This window comes from Budorcas taxicolor, chromosome 5 (assembly GCF_023091745.1).
Source record: "Budorcas taxicolor isolate Tak-1 chromosome 5, Takin1.1, whole genome shotgun sequence".
Taxonomy (NCBI): domain Eukaryota; kingdom Metazoa; phylum Chordata; class Mammalia; order Artiodactyla; family Bovidae; genus Budorcas; species Budorcas taxicolor.
The window spans coordinates 149,880,385-149,897,835 of NC_068914.1; the positions used below are offsets into that span (position 1 = coordinate 149,880,385).

The 17,451-nt window shown below is 52.3% G+C and overlaps 1 protein-coding gene across 1 annotated transcript in view; it reads right to left on the bottom strand.

Annotated features, from left to right (window-relative positions):
- Positions 1-15,140, bottom strand: part of PRMT8 (protein arginine methyltransferase 8) — a 40,120-nt gene extending 24,980 nt beyond the window's left edge. The window contains exons 1-4 of the mRNA XM_052640812.1: positions 15,111-15,140; positions 14,573-14,758; positions 6,288-6,443; positions 3,676-3,739 (exon numbers count right to left, since the gene is read on the bottom strand). Coding sequence (XP_052496772.1) covers positions 3,676-3,739; positions 6,288-6,443; positions 14,573-14,758; positions 15,111-15,140 — 436 coding nt within the window. The remainder of the gene's footprint in view (positions 1-3,675; positions 3,740-6,287; positions 6,444-14,572; positions 14,759-15,110) is intronic.
- Positions 15,141-17,451: the final 2,311 nt, after the last annotated feature.

Here is a 17,451-nt window from a genome sequence, read left to right on the forward strand (position 1 = left end):
CAGCTCCCCTGCATCTGGCCCGGGGCCCAGACTGTGGGTGACATCCCTCCCCCAGGGGTGGGTGCATGAACCCAGTCCTGGAATTATTCATGGGCTGCCTCTGAGGGAAGCAGCCATTTCCAAGAGCCACTACAGGTTCATTAACAGCCATTATATCTGATTAACCTCATCCCTTCTTTGGACCAGCCTATTAGTCAAGTTAATGAATGAAATAATCATAACAATAGCTAACATGTATTGGCTGCTAATGGCACATGTACACTGTCGTGCTTTACACAGAGCTGTGCTGGGAGACACTTAACAGGGGGTTCTCCAGGAAGGAAGGATACCCTGACTTGCAGCATCTGCCTGTTTCTCCACATAAATACTCCCACTGAGGCCAATTTCAAGCCACCAAATGCCCTGCATCCATTTTGCAAATTCACTGAAAATATGGTAGCTCTGTGAAACCCTCTGTGGTCTGTCTCACTGTCGTTCCCATTTCCCAGAGCAGGAAATGGAGGTACAGAAGGTTGGGTGCCCAAGATCACAAGCTGATCTTTTGGAACTGAGGGTGAACCTGCCAGAGTTCTCAACTACCATGCCAGGCCCCACGTCCGGACTGGCAAGGCACCTTCTCCACAGCCTCTCTGGAGTGGAAGCTGACCGATTATTGTGCAAATTCACAGCTGTTCCCTGACTGTATTCAAAGGTGCTGGCTCAGAGCTGAACTGGATTAGACCCGCCTACAGGGGCCGCCCCACTGCCTCCACCCCAGCTCCTCCTTATGTAGATGGCGCCTCACAGAGAACAGTGATCCCCAAAGAGCAAGGCTCTGGGGACTCCTGCGTACGTGCTCAGTCCTATTGGACTCCTTGCAACCCCAGGGGCCGTAGCTTGTCAGGCTACCCTGTCCATGGGATTTCCCAGGCAAGAATGCTGGAGTGGGTTGCCATTTCCTCCTCCAAGGGATCTTCCCTACCCAGGGATTGAACCCACATCTCTTGCATCTCCTGCATTGGCAAGCAGGTTCTTTGTCACTGAGCCTCGAGGGAAGCCTTCGTATTTGCCTAGGGACTCCGAGTAGATTATAGTGAAAGTGCCAAAGTGAAACTCGCTCAGTTGTGTCTGACTCTTTGTGACCTCCTGGCCTATACAGTCCATGGACTTCTCCAGGCCAGAATACTAGAGTGGGTAGCCTTTCCCTTCTCCAAAGGACCTTCCCAACCTAGGGATCGAACCCAGGTCACCTGCATTGCAGGCAGATTCTTTCCCAGCTGAGCCACAAGGGAAGCCCAGCAGATTGCAAGGAAGAACCAAACCTAACAACATGAGGCTTGATATGTAGATAAGGTGTGATTCTCAGTTTGGATTCAAAGTATCCACAGACTGGACAGAAGTGAGGAGTTGCAGCTAGGCAGACACATGTGGGTAGATTGCAGATCATGGCTGATACCAGCTGAGCGCCAGTGTGGCCTGAGGTCCCCACAGCTGCTAAGGGAGCCAGAGCATCCTCTGCCAGGGTGAGAGGGATGCTGGCACATGGCCCAAGGAGAAGGGGGCTGAAACCAAAGCCACGGGTGAAGGAACGGGGGCTGTGTCCCTGCATCTGTGAGAGTAGGGCTGCCAGGTGAAGGGGCCCCTTACTCTGTGTGGTCCCAAAGTGATGACCCAGAGCATTGTGGTCAGGCTGCAGAGAGGCAGACTCCAGCGGAAGGAAGTTCTTCAAATCATCACAGCCCCAGGTGGCTGCTGGTGGGACCCTCATCAGGGGAATCATCCCAGGACTGGATGGCCGCAAGCATGGAGGGATGCTACAGGGCAGAGAATTCAAGTATCGTCTACAAAAGGCTTGGGATACGTGACCAGGAATGAGCAAAGTGCAGAACATAAAGCTGGAAAGATCTACAGTTAAGGCTTGCTGTACAGGCCCATTGCGTGTATTCACTCTAATCCCCCCGTAATCCTGTGAGTTGAGTGTGGCGGCGTCTCCTGCACCAGGAGCCAGGGCTCAGAAGGGGAGCCACCTGATGAAGCCCTTCCTGCTGCCTCTCTGTGCCTCACACTCTCCTCGGGCTTCTGCATGCGTGACCTTCATGCTCCAGGGCAGAAGAAGAGAAAGGAGGGCCCGACTATTCCCTTTAGTGTTCTGAAAAGTCAACAGATTAGCATTTGTCTTCTAGAACTATGGGTCTCCTGGGCGGGCAAAGAGAGGAAGTGGCGGCTGTCAGCCCTGGTGTCCGAGACGACACCCTGATCTGAGCACGTGTGTGGGCCACGTGGGTGGCAGGAGCCACGTGAAGGCCACACGCACGCCTGCAGGTGGCCGTGTGGAGGTGCACGTCTGCCTGGGAACAAACCCATCCAGGGAGCCGTACGGAGGTGGAGAGGGAGGGAGATTGATTGATTCTGGGTAGCAGGTATTTTATGTCCTGGGTTGTTATTTATGTCTCTACACCTACGCTCCCGAGACCCACACAATTGGCTGTTGCCACGTTTCAGAAGCATTTCCATGGAAGCCAAGCTGTCCTCTTTCTAGTATACATGCCAAGGCAGAACACGCTTTGCCTTGAAAAGACCACCCCGGACCTGTGTGAAGAGGATAAGCATGGGCCATGGGGGTAGCCATCCACCTGGGGACAACTGTTTGTCCCTCCCAGGTCTTTGCCTCCATAGCACAGAATCAAATGTGAGCCATTGAAACACAGAGCAGGGAATGATTCTCTCCTGGAGCCACGAGGTGGGCTGAGAAGATGCCACCAGCAAAAGACAGGCCAGATGGGGTCTGAGGCCACGTGATGAGCAGGGGCTCACCCTTGGAGGGGCGTGGTCAGCAGGGGCAGCCAGGCTCCGCCCACCTGAGCCTGAGCCCAGAGATCGGGCATCCACGCAGGGGCCTGCCCAGCCAGGGGTGGGAGCCCAGCACTGCCTGGCAGGTGGGAGAGCAGGAGGTGGTGACCACACACAGGAAACCGATCCAGTGTGTGCGCGCACACTAAGTCGCTCCAGTCGTGTCCGACTCTTCGCGACTTCAAGGACTGTAGCCCACCAGGTTCCTCTGTTCACGGAGATTCTCCGGGCAAGAATACTGGGGGATGGGAGATACAGGAGTTATTCTGATTAGGGGTCCTCATGAGGGTGAGCATATTCAAGATGAGTCCCAGGGGGAGGGGCCAAGGAGATCACAAACGCCTGGGAAAGGAATGAGGAGAAGAAGGGAAGGAAACACAGCTCCTTGTGCTCAGACTAGCTGTAAGAGGGTCTCACTTCCAGGGGCAAGCTACTTGCCAAGACAGTCCATCAGCAGCGGGGCCTGTGGGCATGAGAAGATGACCTTTCTCCAAATACAGAGCCTGGGATCTGCTGGGATGTTGCTCAGTGGACACAGGGCTGGAGGCATTGAGAGGGAACGGGAGGAGGAGGGACAGCTGGGGCCAAGCAGAGGGCTTGGAAATGAAGGTTTTAGCCTCAGGCTGGGCTCAGCGCAGGCTGAGCTGGGACAGACGTGCCCTTGGCCGGCCTGGCAGGGACTGGGAAACTCTGAGCCCTGTGGACACAGTCCTACTAATAAGGCAGTGGCTGGCCTCCACCTTTTCAAGGCCAAGTGGTCTTACATCAGTCTCTGCCACCCAAACAAGGAAGTACAAACCCCTCGCCCCCTCCCTCCACAGGAAAGCAGGCAGAGGTGAGTCTTACTGTTGTCCAAGTGGTTGGCCTTAATGATCTTCTCTGAGTAGTCAGAAATACTGGAGCATTCAATCTGGAGGGGATACAGAGCAAAGGAGCCAGGCATTAAAAGAATCACAGCACGCAATTTAGGGCCAGTAGAACAGAGGTGCTCAGGAGGTGCTGAGGCCTGGGGGTGCGATGACCTACCCAAGGCCACATGGCTACTTCGTGACAGATGGAAACCTAACCTGCAACACTTCCGAAGCACAGGCCAGTGGCTTTCCCACTAAACTGGCTGCTTTTGCCCCGCAGTGGAGAGCTTGGCCTCTGACTTGGGAGATCTGGTAGGAACAACCAGGCCTGGCAACTCCCCTGGCATGGCCACTGTCTTGGGGGTGGTGGGGTGAAGGGGGTGGGAAGGCAGAGCCCCCAGAGCGACTATGAGCCTTCCTGCTGTCATTCTCCTTCCCCTGGCCCTCCCTGGCTAAACGGGTACCGTCCCCAAGAAAGGCCATCGGAAAAGGGCAGGTCAGGGACTCAGGACGTCTTGAGACCCTTCCCCGCCCCATGGGCAGACTTGTGTTAACCCTAACTCCTTCTGCCATCTCCACCTTTGAAAGAATTGATTCTTCTTAATCTAGAAGTCTTGCCAGGCTCTCCACATCTCCTAGGTAAAGTGTGAGAGTGTTAGTTGCTCAGTCGAGTCCAGCTCTTTGTGAGCCCACAGACTGTGGCCTGCCAGGCTTCTCTGTCTATGGAACTTCCTAGGCAAGAATACTGGAGTGGGTTGCCATTTCCTCCTCCAGGGGATCTTCCCAACCTGGGGATCAAACCCCAGTCCCCTGCATTGCAGGCAGATTCTTCACCATCTGAGTCACCAGGGAAGCCCCTCCTAAGCAAAGGGCTAAGATGCTCAAGAAATTCATTGACTTTCAGCTGAGAGTAAGACCTTGTGGGAACAGCAGGAGAACAAGCCCCAGTCTGACGGTAGAAAACCTGTTTCCCGGGTGCTAGAAACAGAGGAGCAGCCATCAAAACCTGCAGCTGAAGCCCCCTGACTTGGAAGCGAATGATGGCTGCCCTGCCTTGCTTGGCTCTGCCCTGGGCTCCTGTGTGACTCTGGAGCTGAGCGGGGACCTCAGAGAGCCCCTGAAGGGAGGACAGAGGGAGTCACAGGGGTGTACACCAAGCCCTGAGGCTCTGTGAGCACCTTGGAAGGGAATCAGTCCCTTGACCAGAAGCCCCCATCCTGAGGAAGAGGCCCCATGAAGGAAGGAAGGTTAGAGGGTGGGGAGAGGCAGTGCCGTGGAGACAGCAGGACTTGGCCGTGTGCAGCCGGGCTGGCTCTGCACCCTCTACTTGGACCTCAGCAAGTACATCACGGCTCTGCTGGTCAAGGCTACACCAGAGGGGCCTTGAGACCGCCCTGAGACCCCTTCCAACCAGGACCTGGGTATCTTTCAAGTCAGGCGTGTAAAGTGAAAGTGTCAGTTGCTCAGTCGTGTCTGACTCTTTGCAACCCCATGGACTGTAGCTCGCCAGGCTCCTCTGTCCATTGAATTCTCCAGGCAAGAATACTGGAATGGGTTGCCATTTCCTTCTCCAGGGGATCTTCCCAACCCAGGGATCGAACTCCAGTCTCCTGAATTGCAGGCAGTTTCTTTACCATCTGAGCCATTAAGGAAGGCATGGAGGGGGATGTTGTTCAGGCAGGGGGTTGTGAGGTGCAGGGGAGTTTGAGGGGCTCTAGTCAACCAGGAGCCTGGCAGGGGGCAGGATCTTGAGACAAGCTGCAGGATGGTTCAGCTAATGAAGGACCATCAAAAGCTTCCCGCCGGCCTCTGCATTGGGCCGTCCTGTGCACACGCTGTGTGTTTAACTGCAGCGTGCCTTGTATTTTGATCAAGATGAATTCCCGTTTTCCAGCCCTAGACCCACTATGTCAGCCAGCAGCTCAGAGCTCTGCTTTCTCAGTTTCTCCCCAGTTCTGGACCCTCCCAGCCCCCCGTCCTGGCGCTGCGTCCAGCTGCATTGCGGGAGCTCTCCCAGTGGGTCCCCCATCACCACCTCTAGCTGGAGAGGCTGTAGGAGTCAGAAGAGCAGGATGAAAGCTATCAGCTTGCCTTTAAAGAACAGAGGAAGGAGACTGTCTCGTTAGCGCTGAGGCCCCCTCCCAATTCTGCTAATAAAGACTGGGCATTTGACTTGCACCAAGCACTGTGCTAAGCACTTGATTTGTGTATTAAACTCATCCCCTCCTTGTAGTCACCCTGAGGTACAGAAGAGAAGTGAATAGTCTGGGTCATACCTATTGGGAGTGGAAGAGCGGAGATTCCAACCAGAGCTCACAGGTGTAGCCACCCTGCCCTGCCTCTCAAGCCCACATAGGACTAAGGACTCTGAGGTAATGATGAGCCCAAAATGGTTTCAGAAAAGTCAAAATCCTGTATACACATCAGCAGCTCCAGGGCAAGGCCAGGAGCAATGCCCAGGTGACAGGGAGCTAAGGAGCTTGCTTGCCTCCCGAGAGCCATGACTGACTGCCTCCTGCAGGGTGTGTGTGACCCCAGCAAGGACGGGAACTGGGAAGGGCCAGAAGGACCAGGAAGGGCCAGTGTCCCCACAGAGGCCATGCTTACCCCGAACACCTTCTTGGCCCCTGCCTTGGCAGCAAACATGGAGAGGATCCCGGTGCCGCTCCCCACGTCCAGCACCACCTTGTCCTTGAACACATGTTTGTTGTGGTACATGGAGTTCCGGTAAGTGAGCGTCCGCACCTCATCCTTCAGCATCTCCTGTGTGGAAGGAAAGGCAGAGTCAATGTGTTTAGGGCACCTGGCCACACACCTACAGGGTCACACGGCCCCGGGGCTGTCCCGCCAAGTTCTTCAGGAACCTCAGCTCTGTCATGAGGACAAGCCACGGAAAAGCATGGCTAGGCCAGGGCACCCGCATAGGACACACAGTGCCCTAAAAGTCTGCCCCGGGAAGGTCGCTTTGTACCCTCAAAGGAGGTTAAACTCCCGTCCAGACCTGGGAAGGCTCCGATTTCTCAAAAACCAAAATAAGGGGGAAGTATGAGCACAGTGTGAGGGATTTAAGTTAGACCCAAAGCAGAACTTTCTGTTGTGGTGAGAGAACTGTCATTCTTGCTCCTTTCCTGATTACGTGCCCTGGACTTCAACTCCACCATGAGACATGGAGACAATGACCTTACACAATTGCCTGAGGTACCAAGAATAGCTCCTAAGGAACAGAGCTTAAGGATGGGTTCTCTGAATAAGTTCTGAGTTTTCTGGGATTGGTTCTCTGATCTGATTAGATTTAAAGGCATTAATGAATCTGTTGCCATTGGTGAAGAGGGCTCTGGTGAAATGGCAAAAGAGTTACTCAGATTTTAGCCTTAGATATCTGTGATTAAGTTCCTACAAAAGACAGGACTCTGAGTGACCAAGTATTTGCAACCTTAGAGCATTTTAATGGGGTGGATTGATTGGTTGGTTGGTCATTGCTAATTGTACTAGAAAACTTAAAGGAAGAAAATGATGAGCTCAGGGACTTAAATTCCCAGCTCATTTAGCACCTGAAAACTTCTATGACTTCTAGGAGGAAAAAAAAAAGGAAGAAAAGAATAAAAGCGGGGCGTGAAACTCTTATTTTCTTGCAAGGTCAAGATTTCTGAAAAGCAAAGCCAAAGTCTAATCTTGTCTGAATGACAACATGGATTGAATCCCCTATCCTTGCAGGGTCTCTTTGTTAAAGTTGAGTCATTGACTGGGAAAAAATGAGGTCCTGAGAACTGGAATGGGAACATACAAGCAGATTCGGGTAAAGCTGGGACTTCACGTTCCTAAATTGCACAGTCTTGTCTGCCAGCAAAAGCACCTTCTACCCTTGCCAAAGAAAGCTTGTTTCCCTTTTCCTGAAGAGTCTTACCCGTATGCACTGTGCTGTGCTAAGTCGCCTTATTCGTGTCGGACTCTTTGCAACCCCATGGACTGTGGCCCATTCTCCAGGCAAGAATACCAGAGTGGGTTGCCATTTCCTCCTCCAGGGGATCTTCCTGACCTGGGGATCGAACTCGTATTTCTTACGTCTCCTGCGTTGGCAGGTGGGTTGTTTTTACCCCTAGTGCCACCTGGGATAGGGTTGGTGAGGGTGGTTCTGAGGAGTATTTGTGTTACTTTGCAAGCAACTGTACCAGTATGGGGCTTCCCAGGTGGCGCTAGAGACGAAGAACCATCCCCACCCCCGCTGATATAGGAGACGCAAGAGACCTGGGTTTGAGCCCTGGGTCAGAAAAATCCCCTGGAGGAGAGCATGGCAGCCCAGTCCAGTATTCTTGCCTGGAGAATCCCAGGGACAAAAGAGTGTGGCAAGCTACAGTCCATGGGGTCATGAAGAGTCAGACACAACTTAGTGACTAAACAACAAGAAAATAGCAAGGCACAAAGAGTGACGCAGGAGGAGGGGTGACGCACACCAAAATAACTACACGGTACTTCTAACTTATGCAGATGGGAATCTGGGGAATAGTTGCGGGGGGGGGGCGGCTGCTGTTTAAGAAGAGTGAGAGAACAGTTGGACGGGAACATAAAGTTGGGTTGAGCCCAGTCTATTGACATGGGTCCGTGAGCAAAGATTGTGGCTTCACTGTTTTACCTCCAGGGGCTTGGAGTGCCTCTAATGGTTGTGGTTGGTCAAAGGAAACATGGTCAAAGTCAGTTGACGCTGAATGAATTGGAAGTGCCAGCACATCCCTGATAAGCAGAAAAGGAAGGTATCCAAAAAGAGTCAGGGAGATTGGAAAGTTAAAACACATCTGTCATGCGAGACCCACACACCCATGTCAGAGAACAGACCCACCGCTGTGAGGCAGAAGTTTATGGGGGAAGTCCAGCATCCTTGACCAGCTCTGTGTGCCCTTCTCTCTAGGTCAGAAATTACGCTGGGAACTGAGATCCAAGTTACCATGGGATCAACATCCAGCTGGGATCCTGGGGTAGCAGGGGCCAATTTGTAGCATGTAATCGCCAAAGATGCGGAGAGTGTGAAGGACAGGAGAGCCACAGCTGTATTTGTAAGAGCTTGGCTCACCAAACCCTAGCGGGCGACTGGTTAATTAAAATACTTCTAGAAAATAAGTCATGAGAAGCATACTAAATTCTTACTTGTTCTGTTTCAGCAGAAAAGCTACAGGTCTAGTGAATGGAAGTCTGGCTTGAATCACCAAAACAGGGTCATCACTCCTCAAGGGATTCCCAGACCTAAGCCAGTTTACAGACTCAGAATTCCTCGAATGAAAGGGAGGCTGCGTTATAGGAGAAGAAGCCTTGTCACACTGCCTAAAGTGTGTACTGTCCATCTTTCTCCACGTCTTCCTCCTAGAAAACCTGTAGGCATTTAGTAGTGTGTCTTCCTTGGAAAAGGAAAATAAACAGGTTTTTGAGGATTATTGGGCACTGGCTCTGAACTATTGGATCACTAGTTTCATGAGATCCATGAGACCACGAGACTATTTCCAGGAAACCCACATCTGCATTCAGTTTGTCCATTTGGCCTGTGCCGAAGAGAGGTGGAACTTCAAGAGTGACCATGGATCCTCATAGTCAGGTGAGGACTGCGACTGCAGGGCTGTCTCTGATGTGGTTTCATTGTTTGAGCAAATCAATCCAGAAGGTTACTGGCCTTTTTTAAAATCAATTCTAGATATTTATCCATCCATATTTTTTCAAACTTTTTTTTTCTGTCCCATTCTTTCTCTTTTCCTCTTGAATTCTAATTACTCACATGCTTTACCCCTTAATTCTGTCTTACAGTTCATCGAGCCTCTGTTTCACTTGTCAATTTTTTTCTCTCTGTTCTTCAGTTTCAATGATGTCTTTCTTTCCTGTCCTCATATTCATACATATTTTCTTCTGTGTATCCTATTTGTTATTAATTCCACCCAGCAAATATTTGGTTTAGATACGTATTTTTCAGTTGGAAGATTTCAGTTTCGCCTATTACATCCATTACCTCTCCCTAGAAATTTTTAAGAATCATTTTTATTATACTGATAGCTATTTACAAATCTTTATCTAATCAGCCCAACACCTGGGCTGCTTGTAGATCTGTTTCTATTGACTGTTTTTTCTCTTGACTATGAACAAAATTCTGTTTCTTCTCAAGTCTTGCCACTCATTCTTTATGCCACGGATGGTGTCTAAGGAACAATAGTAGCTGAAGTCAGTTGTTTCTCTAAGTGGGAATGGCCTTTCTTTCTAGGCTGCTAGAATGGTGAGTTGGTCAGTTCAGTCCAATCAGGAGTTGAGCAGGTTAGGAGTCGAGTAGGATTCATTCAGATGGGGGAATTTAATTCATCTATCAGGGCCTTGGAATTCAACTACAGGAGCTAAAAGTATTTGTGCTTGCGTTTCAGTCCAGCCACTGCTTCCTGTGCCGCCCCAAGGCTCATATCTTTGGTTATCTTAGAAGCTGCATAAGGGGATGGTTTGCTTAGACTGAACTCATGTCTCAGTCTAAATACTTTGAAAGTGAGTTTGTGCCTCTCCTTCCAGAAGCTCTCTGAGACCAAACACTGCAAGATCGCTTGACATCAGAAAAAAACAAGGCCGCAAAACTGAGAGCCTTCAAGACTGCAAGATGGCATCCCCGGAACCAGGCACGGGGCACAGTGTGTAATCCGTGCTCTATAAGGAAGAGGCCAAGGCACCTGCATGCAAATCATAGCTCCAGTGAGCTCTCCGGCAGGCCCAGAGTATCATTCATCCTTCTGCGTCTTAGTCTCATTTGAAAAATGGGATAATGAGAGCAGCTATTTCATGGGGTTGCTGTCATGACCAAATAAGTGAAGGAAGTATTACAAAAGTGCTTAGCTCTGGGTCTTTGTGAAAATGAGGACCCTTTCCACCTCTGGGAGGAGACTGTTGAGGGTGAGTAGGGAATGGAGGCAAAAATATGACAAAGATTCAGGATTCTCCCAGTCATACTCATAATTCAAACTCCTCACTGCCTTTCCCAATGGAATTAGATCAGCCCAGCATCTCTGCAGATCCTTCTATTGCTAAAAGGGATCTCCCCAGGGTCCCCTTCAATTCATCATCTTTTGTCATTTCTTTGGCCCCCTTTGCCCTTCCTTAAGGCTCCAGGCCACAGGAGTTTGGTCCAAAGGCACTAGTTCTGGGGGAAGAGAAGTTGTGACATAGCAAGGCTATCTCCCTGCCTCCCCACCCCTCCCCACAAGCCCTTGCTTTAATCCCTCCTGAAAGAGAACAGCCCAGAGACATCTCCAGACACTCAGACAGGGGCATGCCTCTCTTAGGTGGCAGCAGTTCCCACCCGCAGCTGTGGGTGACTTTGTCTCCTGCCCACTGAACACATGGCAGGACATTGACAAATGGCTGGGAAATGCAGCCCTGAGGAATCTATTTCAAAAAGAACCTGCAGCAAGACTGTCAAAAGAAGAGAGCTGGCTGGGAGCGGGTGGGGCGCCCAGGGCTGGGGGGGAGCTGGGAACACGGCCCTGCTGGGCTTGATTCTTCTGGCAGCTGAGGCGGGATCTCAGAGGTCGTGGGGCCAGGTCGTGGGGCCAGGTCGTGGGGCCGGGCCCCTGTCCTCTGCACACAAGGACATATGTCGCTTCTGCTCCTTCCTTCTCGCAGAGGCTGTGGGACAGGATTCACGGTCCTCCTCTCCCTGTCTCTTGCCTTCCCAAGGCCAAGCGTGGAGTCAGCTCTGGGGGGGCCATAGGATGCAAGACCAGAAGTGTTCCGAATCACCTCCGACTGTGCCCTCCAACCTCCGACGGTGCCCCCCACCCCCCACCCCACCCCCACCCCCCCCCCCCGCCAACACACAGCACACTGGGCACTTGTCGTTTGTATTTCCAGACTAATCAAACCCAACCCTGGCCGCACCGTATTTCCTAAACACTTGCTGGTCACTATGAATCAGTGAGCTGGTGGTACCGCTGCCGGCCCACGTGAGGGGCTTGTTGATGATGGGAGAAGCCTGCTGAGTGGCCAGCTCGGTTCCAGGTGGGCTGTGAGATGTGGGTCTTGTACAGACTGGGGAAGTAAAGGCATCCCCATGAGCCAGCTGGCATAGAGAGGGGATCTCTGGTGTTTGATAACAGAGAAATGAACAGGTGCTCTCTGCAAAGGATCACGGGAGGAGGCCATCCACATGCCCCAACCTCCTTTCACAGCGGACAATCACAGAGATGAAAGGGCTGGAGGGGAGTTTAGGGGTGAAGGGAAGCTAGTTAGCCCCCACCACTATTAAAGACTCCTACGTTTCCCCAGGGGCCAGGATCTAGGGATGGCCCCCCGTGATGACCTGAAGGATTTTAGCTGGGTCATCAGAAGTACTTCCTGATGCAAAGGTCTGGTAAACTATTCTAGGACAGGTTACTAAGGAGAGATGTGAACTGCATGACCTGAATGTAGATCCTCTGTCTACTCCAGGTTCACAAGCTCATTCAGTCCACACTCCACTCACATGTGTTCACGAGCAGGTGTGAGTTTTCCAGGGACACATGAAATGGAGGGAGCCTGGTCATACTGTCTGTAGGAGGTGAGCCTGGGTGGCTCCCCCCAGGGGACATCAGACGCTCCAGATGCCTGGCCATGGAGGGACCAGCAGTGCCCAAGTGAGGAGACGACCCTCTAGTTCAACAGACCTGTACGAGTCAGACAGTGTGCTGAGTGCCTGAGTCAGAGGCGGGAACCCTGACCTGAAGGAATCGTAGAGGTGTAACAGCTCAGAGAGAACATCCTGCCCACATGTGTTGTGGTGGGTGGAGGGGTCAAAGGGAGTGGGGCAGCCGGGAGGGGCACACCACAGTCAGCTGGTCCCTAACAGGGGGCCCAGGAGGGCATTTGGGGACCCCCAGAACTATTGGCCCAGTCGTTCAGGCAGTAAAGAATCTGCCTTCAATGCAGAAGGAAATGGCAACCCACTCCAGTATTCTTGCCTGGAGAATCCCATGGACAGAGGAGCTTGGTGGGCTACAGTTCACGGGGTCACTAAGAGTCTGACATGACTGAAGCCTGACTCAGAACTGCTGCCTCTTCCTAAGATCCTGCTCTGAGACAGGTACCCAGAGTCCCAGGCCTGTCCTTTAATTAGAGGCAGGGTCCTGAGGAGGGAAGCTCTTGAGAGCACCCTTCCTGCCTCCCTAGGACAGGGCTCCATCCACCATCCCCACCCAGATAGAAAAGAAAGAAGAAAATGTTAGTCGCTCAGTTGTGTTCAACTCTTTGCAACCCCATGGACTGTAGCCTGCCAGGCTCCTCTGTCCATAGGATTCTCCAGGCAAGAATACTGGAGCAGGTTGCCATTCCCTTCTCCAGGGGATCTTCCTGACCCAGGGATCAAACCCAGATCTCCTCATTGCAGGCAGATTCTTTACCGTCTGAGCCACCAAAGAACGCGAGCTTCCCAACCCCAGTGGGAACTGCCAAATGTTGCAGGCTCAGCTCCCCAGGGCTCCCTTGCCCGGAACCCTGGAAATAAACACAAGGCCCAGCCCCTTCCCTGCAGGCCCCATGCTCTGATGTGGAGAGCCATCTTCAGAGGGGGTCAAACCCCTTCACCCTTTACCTCCATGGGAAACTGCAAAGGGGCCAGCAGGAACAAAGCCAAAGTTTCCAGGAAGAATGAAAGAAAGACCCGTTTAAAACGTTATATAGCCTAGAAGTTAGGAGTGAAGCCTCTGGGGCCACAAACGTGAAGGTTTCATTTCTAGCTCTGCCAAGTATCAGCTTGAGCACCAAGGAACTAGCAAAGATGAATGGAGGTTGATAAGATTCTTAAGGTCATATAGCCTCATCTGTGAAATGGGGACAAATAATAATACCAACCTCGTAGGGTTGGCCTGAGGAATAAATGAGTCAGTAACATAAAACTCCCCATGAGCAACACCCAGCGTGAATGGAGTAGGCACTCAGGAAAAGAAAAAGCTGCCTATGACTTATTAAACACGCTTTTGGCAATGCAGCGTCACTGTTTGGATACAGGAAGGGTTTACAGAAGCATCTAATTGAAAGGGGAGCTCGGAGACTTCTTTTGAAAAAGCATTTGCATAGCAAGCGAGCCTTTGTTCCTTTTTCAAAACGTTTTCCTACTGTAGGGGGATCATAGAAACACTTCCCTCATAGAGTGCTTGGGGCTTCGATCCAACGACACTTGCTGAGAAGAGGGGCCAGCCCTGAGTACGCGCTTGGCTCATCTCATGTCCGTTGTTTGTTTGGAGTGAGGAGGTGCTGGAGATGGTGGGGGAGGGAGGTAAGAAATACTGCCTGTGCCCCCCCCCCCCCCACTGCAGCCAGGAAGTGCTTATTACGAGGCTCTGTTCTGTTCCGCAGCTATCATCAATCTCCCCTGCTATGGAAGAAGACAGCCTTTAGACATAAGAACTTCCTGAGAATCAATCAGGGTGTCAGACAGGCCCAGGTTCCCAAGGAAGCCTGCTGACCCTTCCTGGAGATGCTCGCTGGTCCAGGGAGAACTTGCGGACCCGTCAATGCCTGAAGCCAGCACATCAAGATGCCAGAAGGACCCCAGCTGCAAAGCGTCTGGTAGCAAGGACCAAGGATGTCTGGTCTTCTTGGACCTTCAGGCTCAGGCTCAGAAAGAGGCGAGGATGCTGGACCATAAAACAAGGACCCCAGAAGCGTCTCTTCCTCTCCGACTGAGAAACACCCAGACACATGCTTTCCCTTGCTCACCAGCTCCAGGCCTGGCCCTGATCTCTTACCTGGGGAGCCCCCAGGATGGAGACAGGCCCTTGGCCTTGAGCCTCGGGGAGATCTCCCTTAAAGACAGCAGAGAACTGCATGCAGGATGCTGCCCTAAGAAAACGTGCGGTCGCCGCAGGACCCAGCTCGCCTCGCTTGGCCACCAGCGCAGGACGCCGTACCTCGTGGATCCCAAAGTGGGCGTAGGAGTCAAAGTAGTAATCCCTTGAGGTCATCTCCTCCGGGTTCAGCAGCTTGGACATCTTGCCCCGTCCTGGGCAGCTGGGCTGAGTGGACACGTGGTGGACACACTGCACAGGCTTGGCTGGGACAACCGGCTGTGGGGGCTGAGAGGGGGGGCTGCTCACCTGCGGGAAAGAGGAGGGGCAGGCATGAACAGTGGCCACCTCCTGCCCTCTGAGACTCTGCCCTCCCTCTTCCTCTCCCTCCCCTCCCCTAGTCCAGCTTCCATCAGCCCCACCAGCCAAGTTGACAAAGGGATGGTGTCCCCAAGCTGATGGTCGTGCTGTGTGGGTGGCAGTGTGCTTACCTGGGAGCCAAACCTACCTGTTGTTTAGTTGCTAAGTCGTATCTGACTCTTTGCAACCCCACGGGCTAATAGCTCCCAGGCTCCTCTATCCATGGGATTCTCCAGGCAAGAATACTGGAGTGGGTTGCCATTTCCTTCTCTAGAAGATCTTCCCAACCCAGGGATCAAACCTGTGTCTCCTGTACTGGCCACTGAGCCATCAGGGAAGCCCCCTGAATTTAACCCAGTTCTGTCTCCTACTAGTTGGTGACCTGGGGCCATGTATGCCTCAGTTTGCATATCTGTCAAATGGGGACAATAACCTTTCCTTAGAGGAGAATGAAGGGAAAGAGGTAATAGCGTCACATAGCGCTCCATAGCAGAATGGCTGGAGTATGGATCCCAAGGGCCAGCCCCCTTAAACATGAATCCCTGCCACTCACCAGCTGCACAACTTTGGCCAGAGGTATTCACCTCTTGGCGCCTCAGTTTCCCCAACTCTAAAATGGGAATATAAAGGTCCCCACTTCGTAGAGCCGTCCTGAAGACTAGGGACGGTGGTATCTGGAAAGGGCTCAGAGAAGGGCCCAGGGCACCATGAATGTGTTTGAAGAAAACAAACCCCACCTGTGTTCTTAGGCAGTTCAAGCCCCTGGACTTCTCTCCAGCACACAGGCAGCCCCCAGCCCCCGAAATGAAGGTCTCTTGGGTTCTGGTTTCTCATGCGTGTTGTCTGCCCTCCCCCAGCTTCTGGTTCACTGTTTGACTCTGAACTTCAGCAGAAGTTGCTCTGAGCTGCGAGTGCCCTCACTGATAGACAACCTCCTGTGAGTGCATGGCCCATCCCTGGTTCCCTGACCCGACAGCCAGCTCTGTTTCACCCCGCTCAGCTGCTGCACAGCACTGACCAGTACCTCCTCCTCCACCGGCTAAGGGGAGGGCAGAGGAGGAGATGGAAGCCCAGAAGTTCAGGTTTCACTGCAGAAGCATGGTTCTGCTAGGAGAAGATTGCCTTTCCCAAAGTGTAGGAAATCCAGGTGTCCCGAATTTATAAAAGTCTACTTTAAGTGATGAGTTAATACGTATAAAGAGTTTAGAACACTTTCTGCATATAGTAAGCACTTTATTATATGAACTATTGGTTAGTTAATGCTGAAGCTGAAGCTCCAATATTTTGGCCACCTGATGCGAAGGGCCAACTCATTGGAAAAGACCCTGATGCTGGGAAAGATTGCAGACAGGAGCAGAAGGGGATGACAGAGGACAAGATGGTGGGATGGCATCACCGACTCAATGGACATGAGTTTGAGCAAACGCCAGGAGATGATGAAGGACAGGGAAGCCTGACGTGATGCAGTCCATGGGGGTCACTAAAAGTCAGACATGACTTAGCCACTGAACAACAACAACAATCATTAGTAGTAGTAACAATATTCCGAGTACACTAACATCTCCTTATTTATGCCTCAGTTTTCTCATCTGTGTGCCGGGTCAACACAGACTTACTCCTCTCCAGCAAGGGAAACAGCGAGGTCCTAGGACAGAGCAAGATCAAGAAATCCGAGTCCATCCCCTCCGCTGTCCTGCAGACATAGCCCCAAGACTTCCCAGAGCCCTGGGCTGGAGGGGAGCGAGCTCGGTGGGTGGTGATGGTCCCGTTTTCCTGGTGTATCTAGGCTACAGCCTCTGGGAAATAAGCAGACTTCCCAGTTTAGCAACATCAGATTCCAGGCCGGCACTATCCCGGGCTGTCTGGCAGGGGAGGCAATGGGCTGCCTCATTAGAATGCAGCAGGTGCACCCACCCTCCGCTTGGGATGTTGGTCACGGTCTCTGGGAGGCTAAAAATAGACTGTGTCAATTGCACACTCCCGTGCTGGCTGCAGAGTCACCTCTAACGCTGGAGAGGGCTCTGTGCATGAAGCTGACCCCAATCTTGACTCCGTTTAAATATATTAAGGAGATAGAAAGTCCCAGCTGGACTGGGCTCTCCCACGGTCAAGGTCACAGGGGCCTCCTGCATCCCTGAGCTCCAGGCAGCTCTGAGTCCAAGGTCCTTGCCACAGGCTCCATGAGATTCTTTCCCTGGTGCCAACTTACAAAGTGCCACATGTGCCTCCCATTGCATCGCGAGGCAAATGATGGATGGATTCAGAGCCGTTCATCTCAATAATCACAGGTCCGGGGATAAGGAGTTGACTGTGACCCAAGCCTTGGTGCCAAGGCTGTCAGCCTAGCTCAGCCTCCTCCAGAGAGAGGGGACTTGCGATCTGCCTATTGGCGGCCAGGGTGCCCTGTCCCAGGGGGCTGGGGTGGGGAACAGCAGTGGTATGATACCTCTAGGCATCACTGCCTGTTTCATTCCACAAACACCCGCTGAACTTTGGCAGCCGTGAGCACTGTGCGTCCCGTGGAAGAAACAGACATGCAAGTACTGCGCCCTCAAAGAACTTGATCTAGTGGGAGCCGGAGACCCTTGAGGCTCCACTGGATGGTGGAGGAAGATTTGTTTTACAGGAAAAACTCAAGCAAA